This window comes from Lepisosteus platostomus, chromosome 28, assembly GCF_059453375.1.
Source record: "Lepisosteus platostomus isolate fLepPlt1 chromosome 28, fLepPlt1.hap1, whole genome shotgun sequence".
Taxonomy (NCBI): domain Eukaryota; kingdom Metazoa; phylum Chordata; class Actinopteri; order Semionotiformes; family Lepisosteidae; genus Lepisosteus; species Lepisosteus platostomus.
In genome coordinates this window covers 1130854-1154363 of record NC_142638.1, presented here as the reverse complement: position 1 = coordinate 1154363, position 23510 = coordinate 1130854, and the positions used below count along the sequence as shown (strand labels likewise).

The 23510-nt window shown below is 40.2% G+C and overlaps 1 protein-coding gene across 1 annotated transcript in view; it reads right to left on the bottom strand.

Annotated features, from left to right (window-relative positions):
• Positions 1-9959: 9959 nt before the first annotated feature.
• Positions 9960-23510, bottom strand: part of lrp2b (low density lipoprotein receptor-related protein 2b) — a 65744-nt gene continuing 52193 nt past the window's right edge. Inside the window, exons 65-77 of the mRNA XM_088623048.1 lie at positions 22710-22853; positions 21566-21734; positions 20829-20957; positions 19876-20096; positions 18386-18568; positions 17663-17782; positions 16784-16871; positions 16519-16583; positions 15691-15814; positions 14062-14140; positions 12786-12902; positions 11963-12022; positions 9960-10227 (exon numbers count right to left, since the gene is read on the bottom strand). Coding sequence (XP_088479174.1) covers positions 10195-10227; positions 11963-12022; positions 12786-12902; positions 14062-14140; positions 15691-15814; positions 16519-16583; positions 16784-16871; positions 17663-17782; positions 18386-18568; positions 19876-20096; positions 20829-20957; positions 21566-21734; positions 22710-22853 — 1532 coding nt within the window. The 3' untranslated portion in view covers positions 9960-10194. The remainder of the gene's footprint in view (positions 10228-11962; positions 12023-12785; positions 12903-14061; positions 14141-15690; positions 15815-16518; positions 16584-16783; positions 16872-17662; positions 17783-18385; positions 18569-19875; positions 20097-20828; positions 20958-21565; positions 21735-22709; positions 22854-23510) is intronic.

Here is a 23510-nt window from a genome sequence, read left to right as displayed (position 1 = left end):
TCTACTGTCACTGTATTGTATTTATGGGAGAGGTGTTTTTTATTCTACTGTCAGGGTTCTGTCCTTCAGAGCAGGCTGGTCTGAATAGCTACTGTTTATCACACAACCAATCCTTGATATTGTTGGCAGACCTTAAATTAGATGTTTTTTCCTGTGACTACTGAAGTCTTAACAGCTATTGAATTCACTGTTTGCTGTACTGGACAATATTTTAATATCCAAATAACATGCTGAAATTAGTTTCATAAACCTAGTTTGGCATAACAAATTCCTGCATATTTAAAATTACGTTTAACGCATACAGAAATGATATACAGTAACCAAGTAATATATTGGCTTGATCAGTGATTTGGAAGTGCAGTGGTTAGCATTGCTGTCTCACAGTGCTGGGGCCCTGGGCTCAATTCTGGGCCCACAGTGCTATCTGTGTGCAGTTTGTATTTCACCCCGTGTTTGTGTGGGTTTCCTCCAGGTGCTCTGGTTTCCTCCCACAGTCCAAAGACACACTGGTAGGGAAATTGGCTTCTGAGCAAACCGTTCCTGGTGTGAGTATATTTCCCCTGTCTTTTACAATGGCCTGGTCCTCCAGCGAGTGTCCTGCCTTGCGCCTGTTGCTTGCCAGGCTTGGATCCGGTTCCCCCGTGATGCTGAATTGGATGAAGTGGTTAGAAAATGGATGAATGGATTAGATACAGTAGATGGATTTGCCAGACCTTAATTGAGCAGTTTCGTAATAATCCTATCTAACACCTGTCATCTCTGGGAAATTAGGGAGACAAACATCTGCTGTTTTTGTTCAGGAATTCCTATTCAAGACTTTTACAGGTATGGACTCTTTCTCAATCAGCACAAACTTAAGGAATGTAGCTTGTGTTAGAGCCTACGATATTTTGTTTTGTTTAAAACCTTCCCCAGTAAGCTAGTAAAAACCCTTAACACGTTACTGCAGCCTCATTCACTTCCTGCTCAATTTATGCGGCAGAAGGTTAGATCTTTTTGATAGTCTCTCTCTCTCAAAGTTCTGCTTGAAAGGGTCCCATCTGTTTACTCTCATATAAACACACGTTGCAGTTTCCCGAACTGCAAAGACTTCATTAGTGTGGTTTGTTGAATGCTCAGGAGGTATAATTGAAAAATAATGCCTTGAACCAGTATTTAATCATAAATTAAGTGCCACATTTACTGAGAGCTGCAAAGTAAACAATTACAAAACATATAGGAGAAGGAGTCAATGAACAAATTTGACTACATATGGGCATACAGTACGAGGTTTGCCAAAAGTGGCATCCGAGTCATCTCTGCCGTCACCTTTCTCAGTCTCAAGCAGAGGCATAGCTAGAGAGGTAGAACGGGACAACATTTGTAATAATAAGGCCTTGCCACCCCATTTTAGGCATTACTTAATATTGTCCCCCTTATTGTCTTAAATTTATCAACAAAAGAAACTGTCCAAGCTGTTGACTCTGGTGCAGTCATAAAAGTTTAAGGATTGGTAGGAAGGATAAAATATCAAGGACTGCAAGTAATTAAACTGCATGGGCGATATTAAACTGTCATGGGATGAGGAGAGATCATCTACCATGAATGTGTGCTGGCTTATTATTTGGGAAGATGTAGTCAAAGACTTTAAGGGTTTTCTAGCAGTGCAAAAGCAAATTTTAGCCACAGTGAAGCTTGCAAAAGAAATTGAGGTGGGGAGTTTGAAGATATGAAACAGGATTTCCAGTACAAATGATGAACCAATGAATGAGGAACAAGAGCAGATAATATCTGATTGTGATATTTACTGTAAAATAATGTTGCTGAAGAGGGCGTGTAGGGGCAGTAAAATCCTGTTGCTGTTTCCGTAACATTAGTTTTTTACGGTACAGGGTTGTTAGCCTTGTGCCCGACCTCCAACATGGAGAACCTGGCGCCCAACTCAAGATTGAGTCTCATGCTCTACCAACAGAGCTAGTCAGGGCCTGAGCCAGATTATATACCCATCCAAATTCATATGCAAGGCAGACCCGCCCTACAGGGAGATCTTGATTGAAATTAAAACAAAAGCAAAACAAAACGGCAACAAAAAGTCACTGTATTTTTTCTATGCCTGAAACAGCCACTTTAGCTCCTGATGATCCTCAGCAGTCAATATCTGCAGCATGTTTCTATGATCTCCAGCCTTCGTCTTCATCCATTTCAATGGTGTTTGAGGCCAAACTTCTTGATGATCTTGAGGATCCATCGGCCTCAAACAATTAAAACCTCAGCTTCCAAATGCATCCGAATCAAGAGAAGTCTTCATCATCACCATTCAAAGGTAAGCATTTAATAATTATATTACTCTATGTTAATGTCATAAAGGTTTATGCTATTGTCGTACAGTATATTTTTTTATTTGTTATTAGATGTTAATTTCATGTAAGGTTCAGTATAGGTAGGCCAATCATTTGTGTGTATACTATTATCTATATAGGGGTTTACGGGAGACTGTACATGGCTGCATTCACATATTCCTGTATAATTGAAATGAACTGGACAGTTGCACTTCATTTAATTTCTCGATCTAGGGAAACTGCTGGAATCAAATTAAACACTTAACCGTAAAAATGAAGAGGGCAATAAAATGTATGAAACTGAATTGCAAAAACTTCCAATTAAAATACCAATAGCCAAAAACAGTGTGGAATTAGGTTCCAAACTACCTTTCTAATGCCAAATGTAATTGCAGGTCTCCTGTTCCTTCTCTTTTTATTAGCAGCAGTAGGAGCAGGAAAGTTAAATTAGAATGCAAAGCAGGTTTTTAAACCCTCCAACAATGACAATATCACTCGTGTGGATGTAACATCACAGTTTTCAGAGGAAACATTAAACGTCAGGGAAGGCAGCTGTATCTTCAATAATGTTCACACAGCCAAAAATAATTTTCTAGAATAAATCTGTTGTGACCTACAAATAATATGAAGCTCCATTTACAGCTGCCACTGATTAATTGTCATCTCTTAAACCCTCAATAGTTCTGAAGAATTCAGAGCTTTTTGGCAAAAAGGATATAATTCTGACAGCAGTTTGAAATTCAAATGGTGATTAATGGAAGTAAGGTAGTGTTCAGGTCTAATAGATTTATGAAGTTTTTTGTGAAAGATCAGGGGATCAAATCTCAACCACATCCACTCTACTACATGTAAGTATCTTGGGTTGGTTTCTTCCATCTTTGCACACTGGTTTGTTGGCTGCATTGTTTTTCCATTCTTCTCAGCAGATTTGCTCAAGCTCTTTCAAGTTGTCTGGGGACTTTGGGACTTTTGACTGAGTCACTCAAAGAACTTTCATAATCTTAGGCCAACCCCCAAGCTTTGAGCTTGTGCTGGTCATTGTCCAGCTGAAAGGTGAATTTTTGTCCCCCATCTTAGGTGTTAAGCAGGTTTTCCTCTAAGACTTGCCAGTTCTATACTAAGCTTTCACAGCCCCAGATGATGAGATGCAGGGCTATAACAACATTGCTTCCACTGTGCTTGACTAGGTTTGCATCAGATGTAACACTCTGTATTTACAGGTCCCCTTTGTGGAGTGACTGAGATATTGTTGAGCCCAGAAATTTTCTCCCCTTCTCAGCCACTGAACTCAATGAACAGTTGCAACCTTTTGGTAAGTCTTCCAATAACTTTGAAGACAATTTGAGATTATTTTCTTCAAATAAATCTGCACCTGTAGTTCATTCTGCTTGGAACTGTGGGAGCAACCTACTGCTTCTTAAAAGGTACCCCATGACATCATTCACTGCAAGATCACACAGATGCACAGATAGGGTCACTTTTTTCATGACAGCGTCACCATTGAGGAAATAATCATACAATGACTGGCCAATGTCCATTTCATCTTGGAAAACGCAAGAAAATAATAATAGTCTTGTGTTGTAAAATGAATTGTGAGCTTTTAATTCAGATAGAATTGACACAAAACAATGGACAATTTACACAGATACCACCAGAAAGCTTAATTGTTATTGACATCTTCCATTTTCAACCCTCACAGCATCTAGATGTTGAATTATGTTTTCTGATTAGCAGCAAGGCTGGTGAATTTCTGACAAATTTGAGACCTGTGAGTAATTCAGCATGCTGGGAAATATTAATTGTATTTAGTGCAGAGGTTGCAGAGATGAGCAAGTAGCAAATGGATCAAAGTGAATTATGACCACCTTCCACACTGGAACTGAACGAACATGCCAGGTAATATATTTAGGGTGAGAGGTGATGACTGGCCAAGATTCACTCTGCTTGTTATTTTCTCGAGCTCTAATGGCGTTCCAGCTCCTTCTTGTTATGCTAACAGTCCCTTATGCATACTGTATGTCTATATGCAGAAAGCCTTGAAGATTGTATGCATCACACCCTTTATGTGGGGTTACTTTCAAAGTGGAATATTTAATACATATGTGCAACAATAAAGCACTGATTGTGTTGTCATTGTGAAGAGTTAAAAATGCTTCCAATGAACACTGTTTTAATCTTAATTTTGTCATAAAGTTCACTCTTCTGTTATAATGTAGCATAATGTCGTTCTCACTGCCCCCCCAACTAAAATCTTTTTTTTCTTTTGATAAAGAAATTATAGTGTATAGTGCAGTCCTCTTTTGCTGTAATCAATGCTACAATTCAGAATATATGAAAATGTTTGTAAATTAATGTTCTGACAGACCCTTGAATACCAGTGACAGATTCAATGTCATTTTCAAAATGCAGCAATCCACACTGTTAGAGGTAATTTTGAATTTCCTGTTTAGTGGTATGGGATGCTTGTTGTGAATTCACAGTTTTCCAGGTACTGTGTGTCAGAACGTGTCCAGTCTCTCCTTGAATGGCCATGGGCACTTACTGCACCGCAGTCAGCTCTTGTCTTTTCACTTTAAGTGGAGGGAAGGAGGATTATTGTACCAGCTCTCACAAGCATAAAAATGCAATATATGCAGTACTGAAAAAATAAAGGTTAAAACTGTATTAAGGTTAAACTGTAAGCATCTTATTCTTTTAAGTCTTACTAGCAGCTCTCTACAAAGTCAGTCCTCGGAAGCAAACCTAACTTTCATCTCTTTTCCATTTAGGTAGCATTTGATATCCAGCTATTATTCTTCCTATACCAGACCACCACTACTCTTCTTCCAATTCAGGGCCGCGGGGGAGCCAGAGCCTAGGCCAGCAAGCAACAGTTACAAGGCAGGGTACAGCCTGGACGGGACAGCAGGCCATTGCAGGGCAAACACACACACACTCTCACACCAGGGCCAATCTTCCTGGAAGCCAATTTACTTACCAGTATGTTTTTGGAGTATGGGAGGAAACCAGAGCGCCCAGAGGACATGGGCGATAGACACAGTACTGCATATCATGAAAAAGAAACTGAAATAACATTCATAACAACAGTTAGCCCCTCATCTAGAGATAGAGGCTCCACCCCCCCCCTTTAGAAAATAAGAAAAAGGATTGTTATATTCTGGAGAGGCTGAAAGAATAATTGTGCACAGGTTTAAAATTGGGCTTTAGAGAAGCGAGCTGCCTCTGGAATAGCAAATATTCAAAGCAAGAAAAGGCAGAAAAGATCATTTAATAGGATAATGAACCCAAAAAAAGACATGACAGGCAAAGCTGCTGATGTCAGCTACTTTAAATTCAAAGAACGGAACAGCAGACAACCTGTGGACACGCTTTCTAGTTTTAATGTCATTCCCCAACAGTACTGCTGCAAGCCTACTGCCAGAGTCAACAACAGCATCTCACGTCAGGTTTAGTTTGTAAAGATGAAGTCTGGGCTCATATTACACTTCAGTCGATATTTATTGGATTTCATTCTTGTTTCACAGTTTAGGTAGTCAAAATGACTCAGAGAAGCTCTGAGCTGTTAAGTGGCCTATCGATTTTCATCTCGGGTTAGCGCCCAGGGCCTGAACACGGGATTCCCAGTCATAACGACCCCCACACTCCCAGCTCCCCAACCTTGGATGGAAAACCCGGTTCAGTACAAGGAAACAGCTTCTGGTTGTGGTGGTGTTTGGGGTTTCCAAACGCTACTATTGGAGAGTTCAACAATGCCGAAATCTCCTGAGACACACAGTTCCACAGATAATTAAGCAGCAGAACCTACTGCTGTCACAGATGTTTACTGTATATTCCACACTGAATATACCCAAGCAGGAAAGTCAAAATATGTTTGTTAATGCTAGTTTTCATAACACATCTTATATTATAACAGGTAAATGAGGGAAAGAATAATGTAGCTGAATCCATTCATTATCAGAATCTTACTTATTCCTGGTAAGGGTTATGTCAGCCTGAGCCCAGTCTTGAAAGCAAAGGGTACAAAACAGAACTACACTGTGGACACTGAATACAAATTTTATTCAGTGCAATTTGGACATATTGTACTGAATAACCCCACACAGAGACTGGAAAAGAGAAAGGATTACAATATTTCCCCTGTAGATGTCCTATTGCCCCAGAATAGTAAGCCTGTGCTGTAAGAGGTTCCATCTTTCAAATAAGTTCAATAACCCAAGGTCCTGACTACTTGGGTAGTTCACTGGGGCTAGAGAATTTAACAGAGAGCAACACAGTGGTTAGGGGCCCTGGTTCAATTTCAGATGGCCGGGTCCTCTGGTTTCCTTCCCACAGTCCAAAGACGTGCTGTTAGGTTAGTTGCCTTCTGGGGAAATTGGACCTGTGTGTATCTGTGTGTGTGTCATGGGATGCTCCCCTGCAAACCAGAATTGAATGAAGTGATTAGAAAATGGATGGAATTCATCAAAGATCTGGCTTCTGTGTGCTTCTCAAAAATATAGAAATTCAAAAGAGCCAATTCCAACATCGTAGGGTGTTTGTTTAGTAACAGGCACTTCGAAAATTAGGCAAATGGGAGTTTCACGTTAAAAGGGTTACATTAAGAACCTGTTCTGCAAATCCTTGCTCCTTATATCCTACCACTTCATCAAAGTTATGTTCATGTTCTGTATGAGATAAAGCAGTAAAGTGTCTCTCTGTCTTTTCCAAAACTGTGCAAACCCACAAGTAAAACCTTCTCTCTGGCAGAACATGAAGGGAGTGCCCTTGGCTGTTTAGATTCAGATTTCAGTTTTGCAGGCTGGCACATGGCTTCTGTAGCTACAGCCTTCTGATCCCATCACATTCCTACGTTTCTTTACATCAGTCTGTAAAAATTTCAATTGGAATGAACTTTTTCAAAGTAAAAGAACTAACAGGCTTACTACCATAACTTCTTTAATGTAGCAGCCTCCTGTCCAGGAATGTCTAGATAAAATCCCTTGTTCGATATTAAATTAGCAAGGTGGGCCAGATAACTTCCTCTCATGCGATCAGTCTGCTGATACAGAACATACAGTACACAACAAATAGGAAACGGAAGCTTGCGACAACCTGTGTTCATACAGCTTTCCTTAACACAACAGTCCAGAAGTTTGGAAGTGTAGGTGTGTTTCCCCTTTGATGGAAGGCTTTGAAAAGCAAAAAAAGTAGATGGGCCATATAGCCTGTAGAACAATGTGTATTTAGTATGCACTTTTTCCATTTAAAGGTACAGTACAAAAGTACAGTATACTGATTGAGTTTAATTCTAATACCATGTACCAGATAAAGCTACTGTTCCTACCATTTGAAACATGTCATTTGCAAACCATTTTTTGAAAGAGGCAATGGAATTAGATTTAACAGCATAGCTGGGTAGCTAATTACAGGCTTATATTTACCTTACATACTCCTTTCTTGGTACTCTTTCTTTACAATATCCTGCACAAAATATTTTTTTAATTCTAAAACTAAAGAAATGCTTAGAACAGTATATGAATCAAATTTCATATTTCCATTTATGTCTAGAGCTGACATTACTGGTTAAATCTGCTTTTTTTAATCCTCTTCAAAATCTCAGTCAAGACTCACATGAGCCATCGTCTAGTAAGGCTAAAAAGATTTAGTGCTTTCAATCTGCTATGTGCTTTTCTGCAGTCACAGGGATTATTCTGAAAAATGAAATTTCTCAGTTCCTCATTTTATAAGGAAATTATGGCAAGCATAAAGCTACTATGAAACTTAATATGAATCCTTCTTGTGTGATAGAATGGTTACCTTCATAGTTTTTTGTAGGATTGTGATGTAAACGCTTTTACACATAACATTCATAATTCCTTGTATTTTATACTGCCTTCAATTCCAAAGCACCCCAGAGTTTAACATATTGAAGGAGACCCACTTCCATCCACCACTGAAGTGCAGCCCTACCTGGGTGATGTGTAGCAGCCATTCTGCACCAGAAGCTAAGTCCTTTATCCCATACTGTATCAGGTAGAGCAATGGCACATAGCTAAATCAAGAGGGAACTTAAGAGAGGTCAGTTTGCACAAGCCCAGAGTGGACACGGAATTTAACACTCCTCCTCTTTTGAACTCTTCCATGGGATCTTTGATAACAACAACAGTCAGCACCTCATTCTAACTTCTCATCTACAGTACAGCACAGTACAAAATTCAGCTCCCAGAGTGTCCCCTACTGGTCTCTCAACACCACTTACAGCGCCAAGCTGAGGTCTCCCTTCCCAGGGCTGACTAGGTACAGTCTTGCTCGTCTTCTGGAATTTGATAAGAAATGTGGCACAATCTTTGTGTAATTCATACCTCTTCAAAAACGTATAAAATGTGAACTATTCTGTTTGGATTCTGGCAAAGGATAGAATAGGATGAAGAAGTTTAAGCAAAAACAGAATCTATGGGTTACTCATGCAGTCATCACACAGTTCATCCACTTAACTAGTTCAATTACTGAAATCAGAGTGCGGAGACTGTCTGTATTACACTTATGAACTTTGTAAATGCACAGGGGAACTTTAAAACTTTCTTTTGGATATCTTATCCAGTGGATGATGAGAGCAAAGTCTTCTGTACAGGTTGCAACCGCAATGGCTGATATTGCGGCTTTGATCATGGTCTGTGACTAGTTATAATTATATCCCCAAGTACTCATGTCTGGGCTCTTGGTTTCAAGTTGAAGATTTTTTGAAAGAAGCTGCTGGGTTCTATAATGCAACAGCACAGCCTCTTCTCTTCTCTGCCTCAGTCATTTATCTGCATCCTATCTATGGCTGCCTTCCCTGACTGTTCCTCTGGGGTGCTACAAGGTCAGGCTCTTCTTCCAAACAGCTGCAGCCAGGAGCAAAGGCTTTAAACTGGCTGATATTCCTGTCAGCACTTGAACTGCACTTGAGCGTTTCAGTTTGTTCAGATAACATTGCTGGGAATCCCTGGGCTGTATGAAGGTGTTTTTCCATCGGAAAGAGGGGGTGGCCTTCTGTAGTGGGACGGAACTGAGAAGAAAGAGGAGAACTTTAAATATTGATGGCCTCTCAGTAAAACTTCAAGAGGTCCAGTCCACTGGACTGGAGACTGTTACACTGAGCATTTTTCCTGGGAAATTTCCATAGTAGTTAAAAGAAAGTGTAAATGGTCCATAAAAACTTTAACTGGATAAAACTTTTGTATCCACTATAACTTGAAAGTTTAGCTTGAAGAATTTTCTGTAGAATCTTTTCCATGGTTACCATGGGTTTGTTGTGGTTTTCCCTACATATAACACACCTACAGTATGCTTTGCTGTACTGGACCATGGTGATGTTGTGATAAAATGTGTTCCAGGTTTCTGAGAAATGAACTATACTGCTTCACGGTATTTGCAAGGATCAGTGTGGTAAAGTATTTATCACCCAGTTTAAAGCCAAGGCTGACCATACCCCACATCACAGCTTGTTCACTAAATATGTAGATGCATTCTGGTTCACAACTTCCAGACCCATCTGAAGTATCTATTGGGCAAGCCATATGGCATATGCACCAACTGCCCAACAGTATATGCTTAAGGACTGTATATGGCACAGACACTCAGTTTCGTCTGTCATTGCCTTCCAAATTTGAAACCAAGCCATAAGGAATCAAATCATTTATTTCAGAATTGTTACAATGAGTCCATTTACTGTATAAGACAAATATAAAGAATTAATTACACAGTTACAAAGTCATAGACTGGGTCTCGCAATAACCTTCTGATGGTATTCCGCAGTTCCAAGTGAAGTGCTTTGCAGTAGGTGTAATGTATTTCCGTAATTACAGCAGGTGAAACTTCCAGATTGCACAGACCTGTATTTTCCCACAGAATTTAATTACTGATTCTCCGCATTCTTGTTTGCTGAATCCTGTAAGAAAAGCATGAGGATAAAACTTCAATGAATAAATAAAAAGATCTTATTAAATTACAAAAAAAACTTGTTAAACAAGTGACAGAATAAAATAAATGTGTAAAGAATCTAGTAGTTCAAAGCATTTGTTTAAAAATGCCAAGGAGGTGTTGGCAATTAAGCCAACTTCCAGACTAACACAATCAACAGCGCATTTTTCTTCTAAAATAAGACTAAACAAAATGACCTTTGCAATTACTATATTAAAGAAAAACATGCTTAGTAAGGAAGAAAAATACTATAAAAGTTTAGCAATTAGATACAGAGATTCAACAGCTTTATTAAATCCATATAGCTCTCTCCATACATACAGTAGATATTAAATTTTACATTACATATTTAAAACCAGAGGAATACAATGCATTCTTATACTTTTCCTATTTAATTTGTATAGATAAATTTCCCCACATATTCAAAGGTTGTCTAGGTTTAAATCTGAATCCAAGGGGAAATTTGTGTCTTTTTTTTATTTTTGAACCTTGCTGCCCTCTCAATTCAGACTCTCTCAAGGAGAAGCATTTTGTTTTCACCTTCCCTGTCCGGGACGACCCCCCAACACTGAGTGCTGTGCAACATCCATGTACTTCCCTGCAGCTTGGGTTAACGAGATTTGATATGCCACGCTATTTAGCCATTCGGTAAATGACACTTCAGTACGAGGCACCATCGGCCATCTATTTTCTAACTGCTTTATCCAATACAGGAGCGTGGGGCAGCTCCTGCCTACCCCAGCAAGAAATGGAGACACCCTGGACAGCAGGGATAGTTTTCCCAGACATCAATTAACCTACCAGTATGTCTTTGGACTGTAGGAGGAAACCCACACAAACATGGGGAGAACATACAGTACAAACGCCATGCAGGCAGCACCCCAGGAATTGAACCCAGGGCCCCAGCACTGTGATGAAGCTTTGCTAGCCGCTTCACAATTATGTTGAAAATCCATAAAGAATTAGAAAGCTAAAACCTAGAAACCCATCAAGGACTGGGCTTATCACCTCTCTGCATGCCACACACCCCGTTTCCTCACCCCACCCGAAGTGTAATGAATGTTTTCTTTCTGCACTATTTATCACTTTGCTGCTGCAGTTCATCACACTGTTTTTAGTCTCAGACACGCTATGCAACTGTCTAAAAAGATAAACTGCAAACATGAATCATGAATTGCGAGCAGATCAAAAGAGTCCAAAAGGGCAGAACAATCAGTCTTATTTTCAGGAAGGATGCACTATATTATCGGGCAGTAGCTGTCAGTAAGTCTTCAAGCTGACAGACTCTCACCATGGGCAATTCCATTTTTATACTGTATTGTCCCCTCCATGTCAAAGGACTCCAGAGCTTTCAAGCCTTAGCACAGTTTATAAGTAACACACACATTGGATAAAATCGGTTTATACAAAAGTGATTTCAGAGAGTTTTTCGAGCTTTTCAGCTTTTCTAGTGGATAGGGAGAGAGGCACAGCAACTGAAAACTGTGGCAACAGAATTTATTTGACACCTTGGAGCAATGAATAAATCTTGTGATCTTGGCAACAAGTAGAAAACATGATTTAAGTAATTACTGGGTAAAGGAACACCCTCAAGCATGTGAAGGACTTTTACTGTAAATTATTTGAACTGTTTTGGAATCTTAAATGGAAACAGTGTGCATGTTAGGTGCACGATTGTTTTAACGCAATCCTCTATGTCCTACCTCATAAAACGGATTGTCAAAAGCGTCACTGGGCAAATTCTCCTTGAATAAACCTTGGATCTGCGGGAAGAAAAATAGAACAATTCAACCAACTGCACTGTTATTCCCAAGCAACCACAAAGCTCGTTTAACTTATCCGTTCTGTTTGTCCTACAGCATAATGAACAGTTTGTGGTAAATGAGAAGGCTGCACTAAGTAGCAGAACTACAACACATTAAATAAACAGCCCCCAAAGCAGTGGAATTATGAAAAGCTTTGTGTTAATCCACGTACTGTAAACCCACTGTAATGTTGCAAGTTCATTCTAAGTACCAATTCGCCATGATACTGTATATAGTCGAGAACATCAACAATCCTCCATTTTGTGCAGCCAGAACAATCCACAGCTTTCAATCCAGTTGAACAGCAGTTGAACCAGTGGACCATGCAGTTCAATCTCACACAACGTTACCCTCCTTATGTCATCAACTAAAGCCCGTTCTGCTAGAAGAGTGTGAATGGGAATTAGCTGCAAATAGTTCAGAGCCACATCATTTTCAAGTTTTGCTCTTCTGAGGATCAACACTTTATGCATTTCTAATCTATTAACGGGAGGACAGAGTTCCAGCTCTTGTCCTGGGCCCGACTTTTATCCAAAGAGCACATTATATATTTCATTTGGGAAAACTCTGGATTAAATTAGTTACCAAGCAGATACGGGCTTTCCATTCGTTACAGATTTAGGATTTGTGAGTTTTCAAATAGATATAAGGCAGCATACAGTTTATGGAGCTATTAGGATCTAGTCTCTTGGGCAGTATACGATCAACATCATGCCAATACCTTGGTGGATGTGTTGGTAGCAGAGTTTGGTACCTCTCCGTTAACAGTCAAAGAGGAGTACACTGGGTTGTCAAAGTTCTCTCCGTTTTGTGCTTCAGCATCTACAGTCACTTGCTGCTGAGAAGAAAATGGTTAAAATCTGTTAACAGCTAGCACAACCTCAGCCAGACAAGTGCCAGCCTGTGCCCTTCAGACTGCTAGAAGGTGCAGTGTTGCATCCTAATAAGCCCACAGTGAGAGAGAGAGAGAGGTGCATGGAGAACAGGCACAGCGAGATGCCCACTCGCAGCTCTACTCCAGTGCTCTGCAATAAAGAGCCCTCTGGCTTCCCAAGGACTGCCCTTCAAAACTCAGACACAGTGCTTTGTCAGGCCTGAGGGACACAGCCAGCCTTTCTCTGGCTTCAAAAATAACTTGTGAAAAGCTAGAGGCCGTTTGAAAATTAAAAAATATGTATTCTAAAGGGGAACATAATGCCACAGCCGGTTTAAGCCAGTTTTCAATAGCATTCAGGCTAGAAGAAGCATTAGATTTTTATTTTGATGCTTTTAAAATGTACTGTACATGCAACACAATGCTAAAGAGAACAGACACATTCACTGCAGTAGTCGTTAGCCTGACCTTGTGACCTTGATACTGTAATAATGCTCATGATATTTATACATAGAATGGTTTGTTCTTCCAAACACTTTTGAATCCCCATTTTATTTCAGGTTTGTTTCAAGGACTGTTTCATGCCTTCATTGCAATATCTCTGTTGAGATCTTTCAATAGCTTGTTTACTTTTCATCCTGAGAGAATTGTTTTGGGTTTATAGGTAAATAGCTTTATATTATTATAAATAAGTATTGGCTGTTGGTATTTGTCTTTATCATGGGGAGAACATACAAACTCCACGAGGAGAGCACCCCAGGAACTGAAGCCAGGGCCCCAGCACTGTCAGACAGCAATGTTGCCCCTCACGTGAAAGAGCAGCTGCCAGTTCACTCACTGCTACATGCCCTCTGTCAGGAATGAAGTACAACATCTTCAAGCAGGCATAGCAAAACACATGACATTTTAAACTCTATAATAGTTTGATTATTATTGCATTGATTGCAATGCTTTGTTTTCGCTTTTGTATTTAACATCATAATCAACCAGATGTTCTTGGAAAATTATGCAGAGCTGCACTGACTTCCTCTAACCACCTGGTTGATTCACTGGGAAAGAGACTGAGATTCACAGGAAACACATGTGAAAGAATACGTTCATAATGAGATAAAGTAATACAGACCGGACTGAGCTTTACAGAGTAGACTGCCACCTCTGCTGTGTGTGAGACATTGGAGGGACTGAAGTGTTGTGTATGATTCCTGAAAAACATCATTTAGACGCACAATTTTATCTGTCTATCCAATATAAGCAAGATGATATTCCTGGTGAGGGTCACCAACAAAGAGCCTGTTCCCAGAAGCACAGGTTACAAGGTGATTCTGAGAGAATAAGACTGCTCACCCTGGACGGTAAACTTGTCCATTGCAGGGCCACACAGAAAGAGACAAATCAGAAGAGCTGATCAAACCTAACCAGTCTTTAAGCAGTGGAAGGAAAGTGTAGCACTGGAAAACACTCATGCAAAAACATAGGGAGAACGTGCAGCCGACAAGGCACTCCATCCCAAAATTCAACCCAGGACTTTTCTTACTGCCTGTAAGAAAATACTTTTTACAAACCATTATGAAATCTGTCTTCATAACATGTAGCATTCTAAGCTTCTGTGCTTCTCTGACATTCGGTTTCTTTTATGATTATTTAACAATGTGCGTGTGCACAAATCAACAGCACTTCAAAGGTGTTTGCAGCACAATTAGTATTTTAGACCTGGTCTCCAGCAGCTTGATGTATCTATGAGCCCTCAACAATAAACATAATGTACAAATCAATTAGCTACCACTATTTTATTTATTTAGGCATTATATTTACTCACTAAACTGCACATTAGTTCATAGCAGCTACAGTACATAGCATTTTACAATGAAGGACAGATCGTAGATAAACTTTATTAATGCAAAATATTGCAGCATATTTATTGTATGTATGAAACTGCTGATATTTTTGGACTCGAGTGGATGAGTTAGTCGGTCCAGACATTGCAATGGGGGTTACACGCCAGCACAAGTACCCCTTTTTGTGGCTGAAGAGGATACTCCACCTGTGTGGCAGTATGAAAATGTTTTGTAGCACATGATTATCATACAGTGACACTGCGGTGTGAACTGGAGCTTGGTATAGTTAATATGTTAATAGTTTGATTCACACCAGCTTTCTTCTCTGTGAATGAAAATGAATGTTTCTGAAGAAGAAAGACTCTTTGGAGAGATTGTGTGCATCAACACTAAAGTATCCACCAATACATTATTTATAACTAAGAACTATCCAACATTAGTTAATGAACATAGTAATTTCCAAGTTCAGTTCATACCATGTTTTCAACAATCGTAATGTTCTCTTAATCTCTTACCGGAGATAAGTGACTAATAAATTTAACAAATGAAAATTATCCATCAAATTAGGCTACTGATTTTTGTGAAAAAGTAGAAAATATGAATTCACTGCATTGGTTTTATATAATGATTAGGCAAAATAAAAGTTTCACAATCTTTTTGTAGTTATATATTATGATGTATCAACTTTATTCTATACTTTATTTTACCTTGTTATTTATCATACAACCACATTTAATATAGTACATATTATAGCTCTGCGTGATTTCACCCAAATCACATCACTCACTCCTACAACGAAGGCTTACACTTGTAAATATTTTTCTCTATGGCTCAGAAAGGGTTTTGAGAAGAAGAATTTGTAAAGAGGGACATGTGCTTCTGGTCTGATTGACCGGTGGCCTGGTGCACAGACTCACCTGAAGAAACTGACGATGCTGTCGTAGCTCATGACCGACCTGAGCCTGGATTTGGTTCGGGCGGCATAGACCAGACATGCCAACAGAACCAGCACGCCCAGGGACACTCCCACAGCAAGACCCACTACAAACACAGACGACAGTGCATCAGCCTTTATCCGCTGAGGGTACAGGCTCTACCACCACAGAGTGCTCTCCTCTGCCCTTCCCAAAACCACTCAGGCAAGAAGGGGGAAGGGCAGATAATCTGACCCCCAGCCCCTGGAGGCCTAAACTCAGATGGTTTTCCAAGTCTCTAGCACATATCCAGAGGATATGGGCTCTATCATGAGTCAAACCTGAAAATATATTACGCAAATCCAAGACTTAAGCTAATGATTAAGGGACCATTTAATCCCTTGGGTTGATTATCCAAGGATTTTATTTTGTATATATTATCCCTCAGATGGATCATAGTTTTCCATCCATTGGCCGCTAAGGTCTCACACCAGCTTCCTGTAGAACCACCTTGAGTCCTTTGCTGCAGGGATGAAGGGGCTGCAATTAACCAGACTGCGTTTCTGTCATCTGGGGCTTTTGCACCACCACTTGCTGCTGCATTTGAAAAGCACATTTCCCTTTCTTCAAGACATCAATGGACAATTCCCTTCAAGTTGCATCTCTGTACCTGATCTTCATTGCATGACAGTGAGGGGCATACTTGACAATGCGTGAACCAAAAGCATCTGCATCAATGTGCATTACACAAGGATATTATGTGGTTTAGTTGGCAGATCTCTTACTGGTTGTGCTTGCTAAAGGAGACTGTTATGTTGACATGTACAGTACCTGACTGCTGAAAGTGATGGTTCTCTCCTATCTGGCAGAAATCTCCATGCCAACCATGAGCACACCTAGAGGGCAAACAAAAATATTGGTTTGTTGATTTTAACATCTATTCCATGTGAGTAATTTACTTAGGAAATAGCTGCTCTCCCAGAGGGAAGTGTTTGATCCTGATCTGTTAGGATTTAAGAACAAAAATGAATACAGTGAAAAGAAAAGAAAAAGAATGCAGCTGATTCAAGAAATTTCTGCTGCAGCAGCTCCTTACTTGCACTTGGCTTGACCATCGTCGTAGTAACAGGTGGCGCCATTCTTACACAGACACAGGGGAGGTGTGGGAGGCACAGGATCGGACCCTTGCAGCGATGAAAGAGAGCTGAGAATTAGAATTTGCTTGAAAATAAAAGCTAGCAAAGTCGTTTTGCATATGTAACTTAATGTAGAGCGGTATCCTGTTGATAGCTTGGGAAAGCCAATGCGAGAATAATGTACATGAGAAATCAGCTGACTGTAAGCACATTAAGCCTCAGATAACCCATAACCATGAGAGAAATCAATTGATTGTTTAAACTGAGATTTTAAGGCAGCCATACCAAGAGAATGTATGATAAATGTTAGAAATAAGAATTAATAACCATATATATATAGTGTTCATTATGCAACTTCTATATATTTCTGTCATGCAGTGAACCAAAAATGAATCACTGCATGGATGAACAATACACAACACAGTGTAATTTTTATATGACTAATAATTTTGCAGCTGTGATCACAGATTCAGATCAAACCCTGAACTGGGACAGGAAACGTTGCAAACACATTCACACTACTTGGCCTCCCACAGCTCATAGCACAGTCTTAGATAAGCCTGTCCCAGCAGACAGGTACTTATATCCTAAGAGTACAGAACTAAAGGAGATTTGTATGACAATAAGTCATTCAAATACAGTGCTGTGTTGAACTCCAAGGATATATTGGGTTTTAAACAGTGTCTACAAGTGATATGATAAGGCTTCACACAATCAATTTAGTCAGGACACAAGCAGGGCAGCTCTGCACAGTCTAACGTCCAGAGTTCTCCATCAAGGGAACTGCAATGCTCAGATTGTGAAAACCGTTAAAAATCCATTGTGGAAAATTCACCTACCTGCATCACAGATCATGAAACTGCCCAGGAAGAAGTTTGTGCCCTCTGGGCATGCACATGAATACCCCCTGGGCTGCAAAAGGCACAGGTGGCTGCAATTTCCTTTGCATGGGTTACTGACTGAACCAGACAAGACACAAGCAGATTGTCAGTTCCTGATCACAGAAATCGAGCCCTTATCCCCAACCCAAGTGTCATTACTTGCTACTCAGTTTCCTTGATGGATTGTGCATTCTCACTGTTCTGAATTCCATAAACATTGTAAAAAAAAGGAATGCATCTACAGTGTGCGATTGAACCTCATTTACTGGGTCATGCCTTTTAAATAGGGAGAAAATGTAACTTGTTATTTATGACTTGGAATATGTCTACATCACAACAGACAATCACGGTAACTGAATATGGACATGTTTGACCATGCTATGGTGGAACAGTCTTCTGGAGCTTGAAAGGCATTCCAAATATGAGGGGTCACCTGGATGGGTTTTTATGTGTGTTTGCTTGCCTGCTCTATGGAGACGGCAACTAAATCCCAGAAGAGGCTGAGATGCGCACAGTGAACCAGTACAGAAGGTGTAAGCATGGGAAATACAGTATTTTGATTACTGGAACATTAGACTCAATAGTACAGACATGTGAATGAAAGGCAGTACAATAGCACAGAAAGCTTAAACAAAATACTGTTGTTTGCAAAATTTGGGATTTGACTGTGCGTGTACTCACTGTCTTTGCCATTGTATTTCTGCTGCTGATAGATGTTGACTTGGGTCAGCCATGGGCCAGCAGTCAACAGTTTGACCTTTGACCCTTTCCCAAACTTGTGCTGCCTGAACACTTCTCCTTTTTCTCGAGTGCTCCAGTAAATCTGATCTTCAAACACACTCAGGCTTATGGGATTCTTCAAATCTGAAAGAATGACCAACGCAGCAATAAGTGATGTGTACTGTACCTGTTTGAGGAATGTGATTTGAGAGTAGTCTTCTCCACCCACAAGAGGGAATCAAGCTCATGTTCAATTAAGATCAATACTAATAGGAGGATCGCGTCATGCTAAGAGCAGCAGGTGTGTGGGATGTGCCCTCAAACTTTGTTGTTGAAATAAACTACCCTACCTGATTCTGATTTTCATATGCACTGTATAGAGCGATACGTTTGTATATAATTTAAGAATGTTTGACTATTATTCAAGTACAAATGCGCTATTTCTGACCTCTATCCACTAGACCCTTAAAACACGATTCTTCAGGCTGCATCTGTAATCCTTCTCTCTGCCTTGAGTCACTTAAACCTACAGTCCATCACCAGCACTACGCTGCTATCCTGCAGACGCAAACACCTGTTCTTGACTTTTTCCTACTGTAAATGATCCATTATGGTTGTGCATCATGCTTAGTACCTAACATTGTATATCTTGCACTGTTCCTTGGCTCAGTGGTGTAATTTCTGCATTTGTTTACTGAATTGTGTAAAGAAACTAATCCGTGTGTACTGGTGCCAGTTCCCAAGGATAAAGGCTTCATGTAAACTAACAGTAATTGTTCTTCCTTTAGATTAAGATTCCTGAACCGGACAGGTATGTCTCTGTAAAGGTTTAATGTGGCAAATGATGGTAAAAGCTAGATAAAGTATATTAATTTACATCAATGCACAGTGGTTTGGAGGATAGTGCTTCCTACTCATGACATCTCAGGACTAACTGGAAGGTGGGGATAACATTATAAGGAATAGCCACTGGATCCTAACTGGAAGGATTTTCTATGAGTCCAAATACAATTGGTAATTGTCACTCATATTCACCTTGTGTGTATCCTGGCCTAGTTTTCTCCTGAAATGGCCAAACAATGCAAATTAAACTCATCTGAAACCCTCACTGGACTGTGCTTTGACTCCTTGCTTCCCTACAATATAATGGCCTGTTTTATTCAGGAGTTACTTTTGTCCTACTCCCCACTTTCATTTTTCTAACTGTGGTCTCCTGTCTGTCCTCCAAGCCCATCTGTACACTGTGGGCGACAGGGCCTTCTCCTGCTATGCCTCAAAGCCCTGGAATTCTATCCTTTAGGATATCAGAGTCACCTTTCCTGAGCTCTTTCAAATCAAAGACTCAACCTCAGAGTCTGCCCCTTTGCTTTCCTTCCGTATTCCAAACCCTCATTGTAAATACCTGCCAGGTACAGTATTTACAGTGGTTAACTCCTAAACGGAGTGTTTACCCATATACAAGGCAATACGCCGGTCTTCTCCAGATGGCAGGATGGATTCTATGAGGTTCTCCTTAGCATCAGACCAGTAGATGCGGTCGTTATTGGCATAATCAATGGATAGTCCTGTAGGCCATCCTAACTGACTGTCCACCAGGACTTTCCTCTGCTGTCCATCCATCCAGGCACTCTCAATCTTCGGGGTGTTGCCCCAGTCAGTCCAGTACATCATCCTGCACAACAGGCAGGAAGATAGAAACGTGAGTTCACGCAGTCTCTTCATATCTTAAACCAGTCCAGGTCCAGTGAGGGGGCTGGGGGGGGGTCAGGGGAGTCACAGTCCGACAGGTTTTATAGGTCTTTCCATCACCGGCTCCACGGGAGAACCTCAGATCAATTTGCCACTCACTACCACCCACTACTCATTGGCCAAATGGCAACTTCTACTTTGTAACCTCTCTTTGCATTAAACTGGAATGAAACAGTGGTTTCCAGGACCATAAGGTTATAAGGCTGCCAGCTACCCTGATGGATGGGAGTGCAAGACCAGGTTTGAAAGTTTTACCTAAAAAGTGTATATGAAATACCATCCAATTATCTAACTATAACACTAATATAATATATTACTACATAGCATCAGGCAATACACTATTTCCTATAATCTACTAATATAGGTCTATCTTAAATATTTTTTTAAAGATCTTAAATATTTATTAAAAATTAGATTTTCCTATTTTTTTCCTGATGAATTCCTTGGTTGCAGTGCTGTATGTTTTGAGTCATTGTCGTACTATATTGTAAAGCACCACCCAAAAGAATGGATAACTTTAACTGCTGCCATCATTAGTTACAACATCAAGAGACAAGTTGCAGGTACAGCTTACTATGACCAGGATATTTGCATTTTTGGAAGGCAGCAATACTGCAGATAGAAAGATGTGGTAGGAAACCCTAACTAGACTCACCTTAGCCTGGGGTTCACTGCCAGGGCAGTAGGCTCATCAATGCCCGATTTGATCAGGTGTTTTCTGTAGCGCCCATCAAGCAATGCCACCTCTATCCTCTTCTTGCCTGCATCTGCCCAGTAAAGGTTTCTGCAAACAGTTTCAGGGTGCATTTTCATTTTGGAGATTTTTGCATTTTTGGATATATAAAGCATATTGCAAATACAAAGCTGATTTATTTTTGCTACCCTTTTGCTTCCAAAGCCATTTGAGCACCTAGCAGTACAGATTTAGAATCTTTGTCCACTCCAGTTACAAACCAGTACTACAAATTTACATAAGCACATTCAAAGTTTTGGGTATGGAATTTCAAAATTCCTTTTGGTAACCGGAAGTGCAATGCACAGGCAGGAATAACTGATCAAACGTTCAAGCCCCAGCCAACTTAAGAAAACACAGACAGATCTGTATTTTTGGCATTAGGGAATAATTTGTATATATAAAATAATTACAAAATAACAAGCCCATGAAAACCTTTCAATATTAGTGTAGCTTCTTTTTAAAAAAAACTTCAGACACTAACCAACACAACAGGCAATGTGTTAAGACTGATTCTAATCAATGCAATTGTGAGCATCAAACTAACAAAATTGCATTTCAACATGATTTTGCTATGAAGAGCAAAAAACTATTTTCCAGTCTCCCAATATAATATTTTTATCTTAAAATATTAAGATATAGTTATAGAATTCTCCTACCTTCCTACCCAATCCACTGCAATGCCGTTGGGCTTCATAATGTATTTGAGGTTAAGAGCCAAGGCCACAGCAGCATTGTTACTGTGGTCACTGTCCTCAGTGGGCAGGTAGGCTCTTTTGATGGCTCCCTCACTGGTACCCTTCCCCTCTATTGTGAAGTAAACCATGCCTAAAGGCAAAGACAAGAAAATTCCATTTTAAACCCAGAGAACATCTCGCTAAACAAACCACAAATGTATTTGCAAATATCTGCATACAGTAGTTCTAAGAGAAAGACTGAAAACGGTCAAATCTCTGCTGGGCTGAAGGGTGATAAATCAGAGAAACCCATAGAGCCAGAGGAGCTGCATGCATGTTCATAGGCAAGATCTGTGATGGGCAGTACAGTAACACAGCTTCCGTGTCCCTCCATGTGCTCTGCGGTATTGTGCTCAACAGCACAGTGACAGCCTCAATGACCCGCAACACAACTGCCATTGAAAAGTGAATAAACAAACTGACACGCAATTAAATAATCATTATAACTTTGGTCAATTACAGTGCGCAGCAAAAAAGATAGAGACCAGCTGTTCATTATTCACGCCTCCAATCGGATAGAATGAACAGCTCATCAGTAATAAAGATTTCATCTAGGAGAGTCAATGACACTTAGGGAGACTCATTAGTCTATGGCAAAAGATAATTAGCACTTCTGAAACATGGATATCTGGGGTAAAAATGAAATAATTAAGCTGAATGAATCATAAAAAATGTTCTAATCCTCTCCTTTTTCTATTATATATCAAGCCTGTTGTCCTTTTGCATGGTGCATAGCAATATTGCATTTTAAAACAATTAAAAATAGTGCACAGCTGTTTAAAGGCATCTTTAAAATCCTGTCCTGTCTCAGTAGGATACGGTTATTCGACTAGATGGTTAATTCTGCTTCAGGGAGAATCTTTCCGTATCTTGACTGATACTGTATTTTTCAATTATATTTCAATGCTTTATCCAAGGTGACATACTAACAGCTGCGATTACACCTGTGCTGCGTTGACAATTTTCAGTTTACAGTAAGAGCGCACGGCAAAACCCGCTCAGATCCCACGGCCAGATGGCAGCCCCTGCTGTGAAGGGGGAGGGATACGGGAATGGGAGCTCTTACTGTGCCCTGTGTTGTTGTGGTCCCAGTCATAGTCCAAAGCTACTATGTGCTCCTGGTCCTCGATGTAGTCGCGATACTCCTCCAACATCAGGTTGTATTTCCGGATTCGAATGTTCTCCGGGAGCAACATCAAAGGGCTGGCTCCTAAGAGACAACACACACAGACAAAACACAGGGGGGCTTCAGCTGAATACTATTTCATCCACCTCCATCTTCTAACCGCCCCATCCAGCTCAGAGCCCATCCCAGCAGGCGGGGGTACACCCTGGACAGGTCACCAGTCCATCTCAGGGCAGATACACAAACAGACCTCAGGTCCGGAATCGGGCGAGGCAGCAGCGCCAACCACTGTGCCACCGTGCTGCACAGCTGTCTGGTTTCTATAAGTCGCAACTGTTCTCTCTAAAACCATCAGCATTACAATATTTTACATAAATATGCATTTTAGTGCAGCTGAAAATCTGTGAAATGTGATGCACTGTAATAATTTAAAGAAAAATGCTTCAGTGACCACCCTGTTGTAGTTTTGGATTACATTTTGACATCAGCCCAAGGAACAGGTGCAAGCAACTGCTTCTGCCAGTCTTATCAGCAGATCTAAAGAAACCATGAGTGTATGCTACTTTTACTACCAAATTATAACCAAGGAAAGACTATATTTGAAGATCCAGTTTGCAGAGCCCAGTCATTGTTATAACGTTTCAACTCAATATCTCTCAAACTGCAGAGCTCTGACATATTCAGACAGCCAAACAAAAAACATAATAACAGTGTTCAAGTTCTGAAAAACATCCATAAATT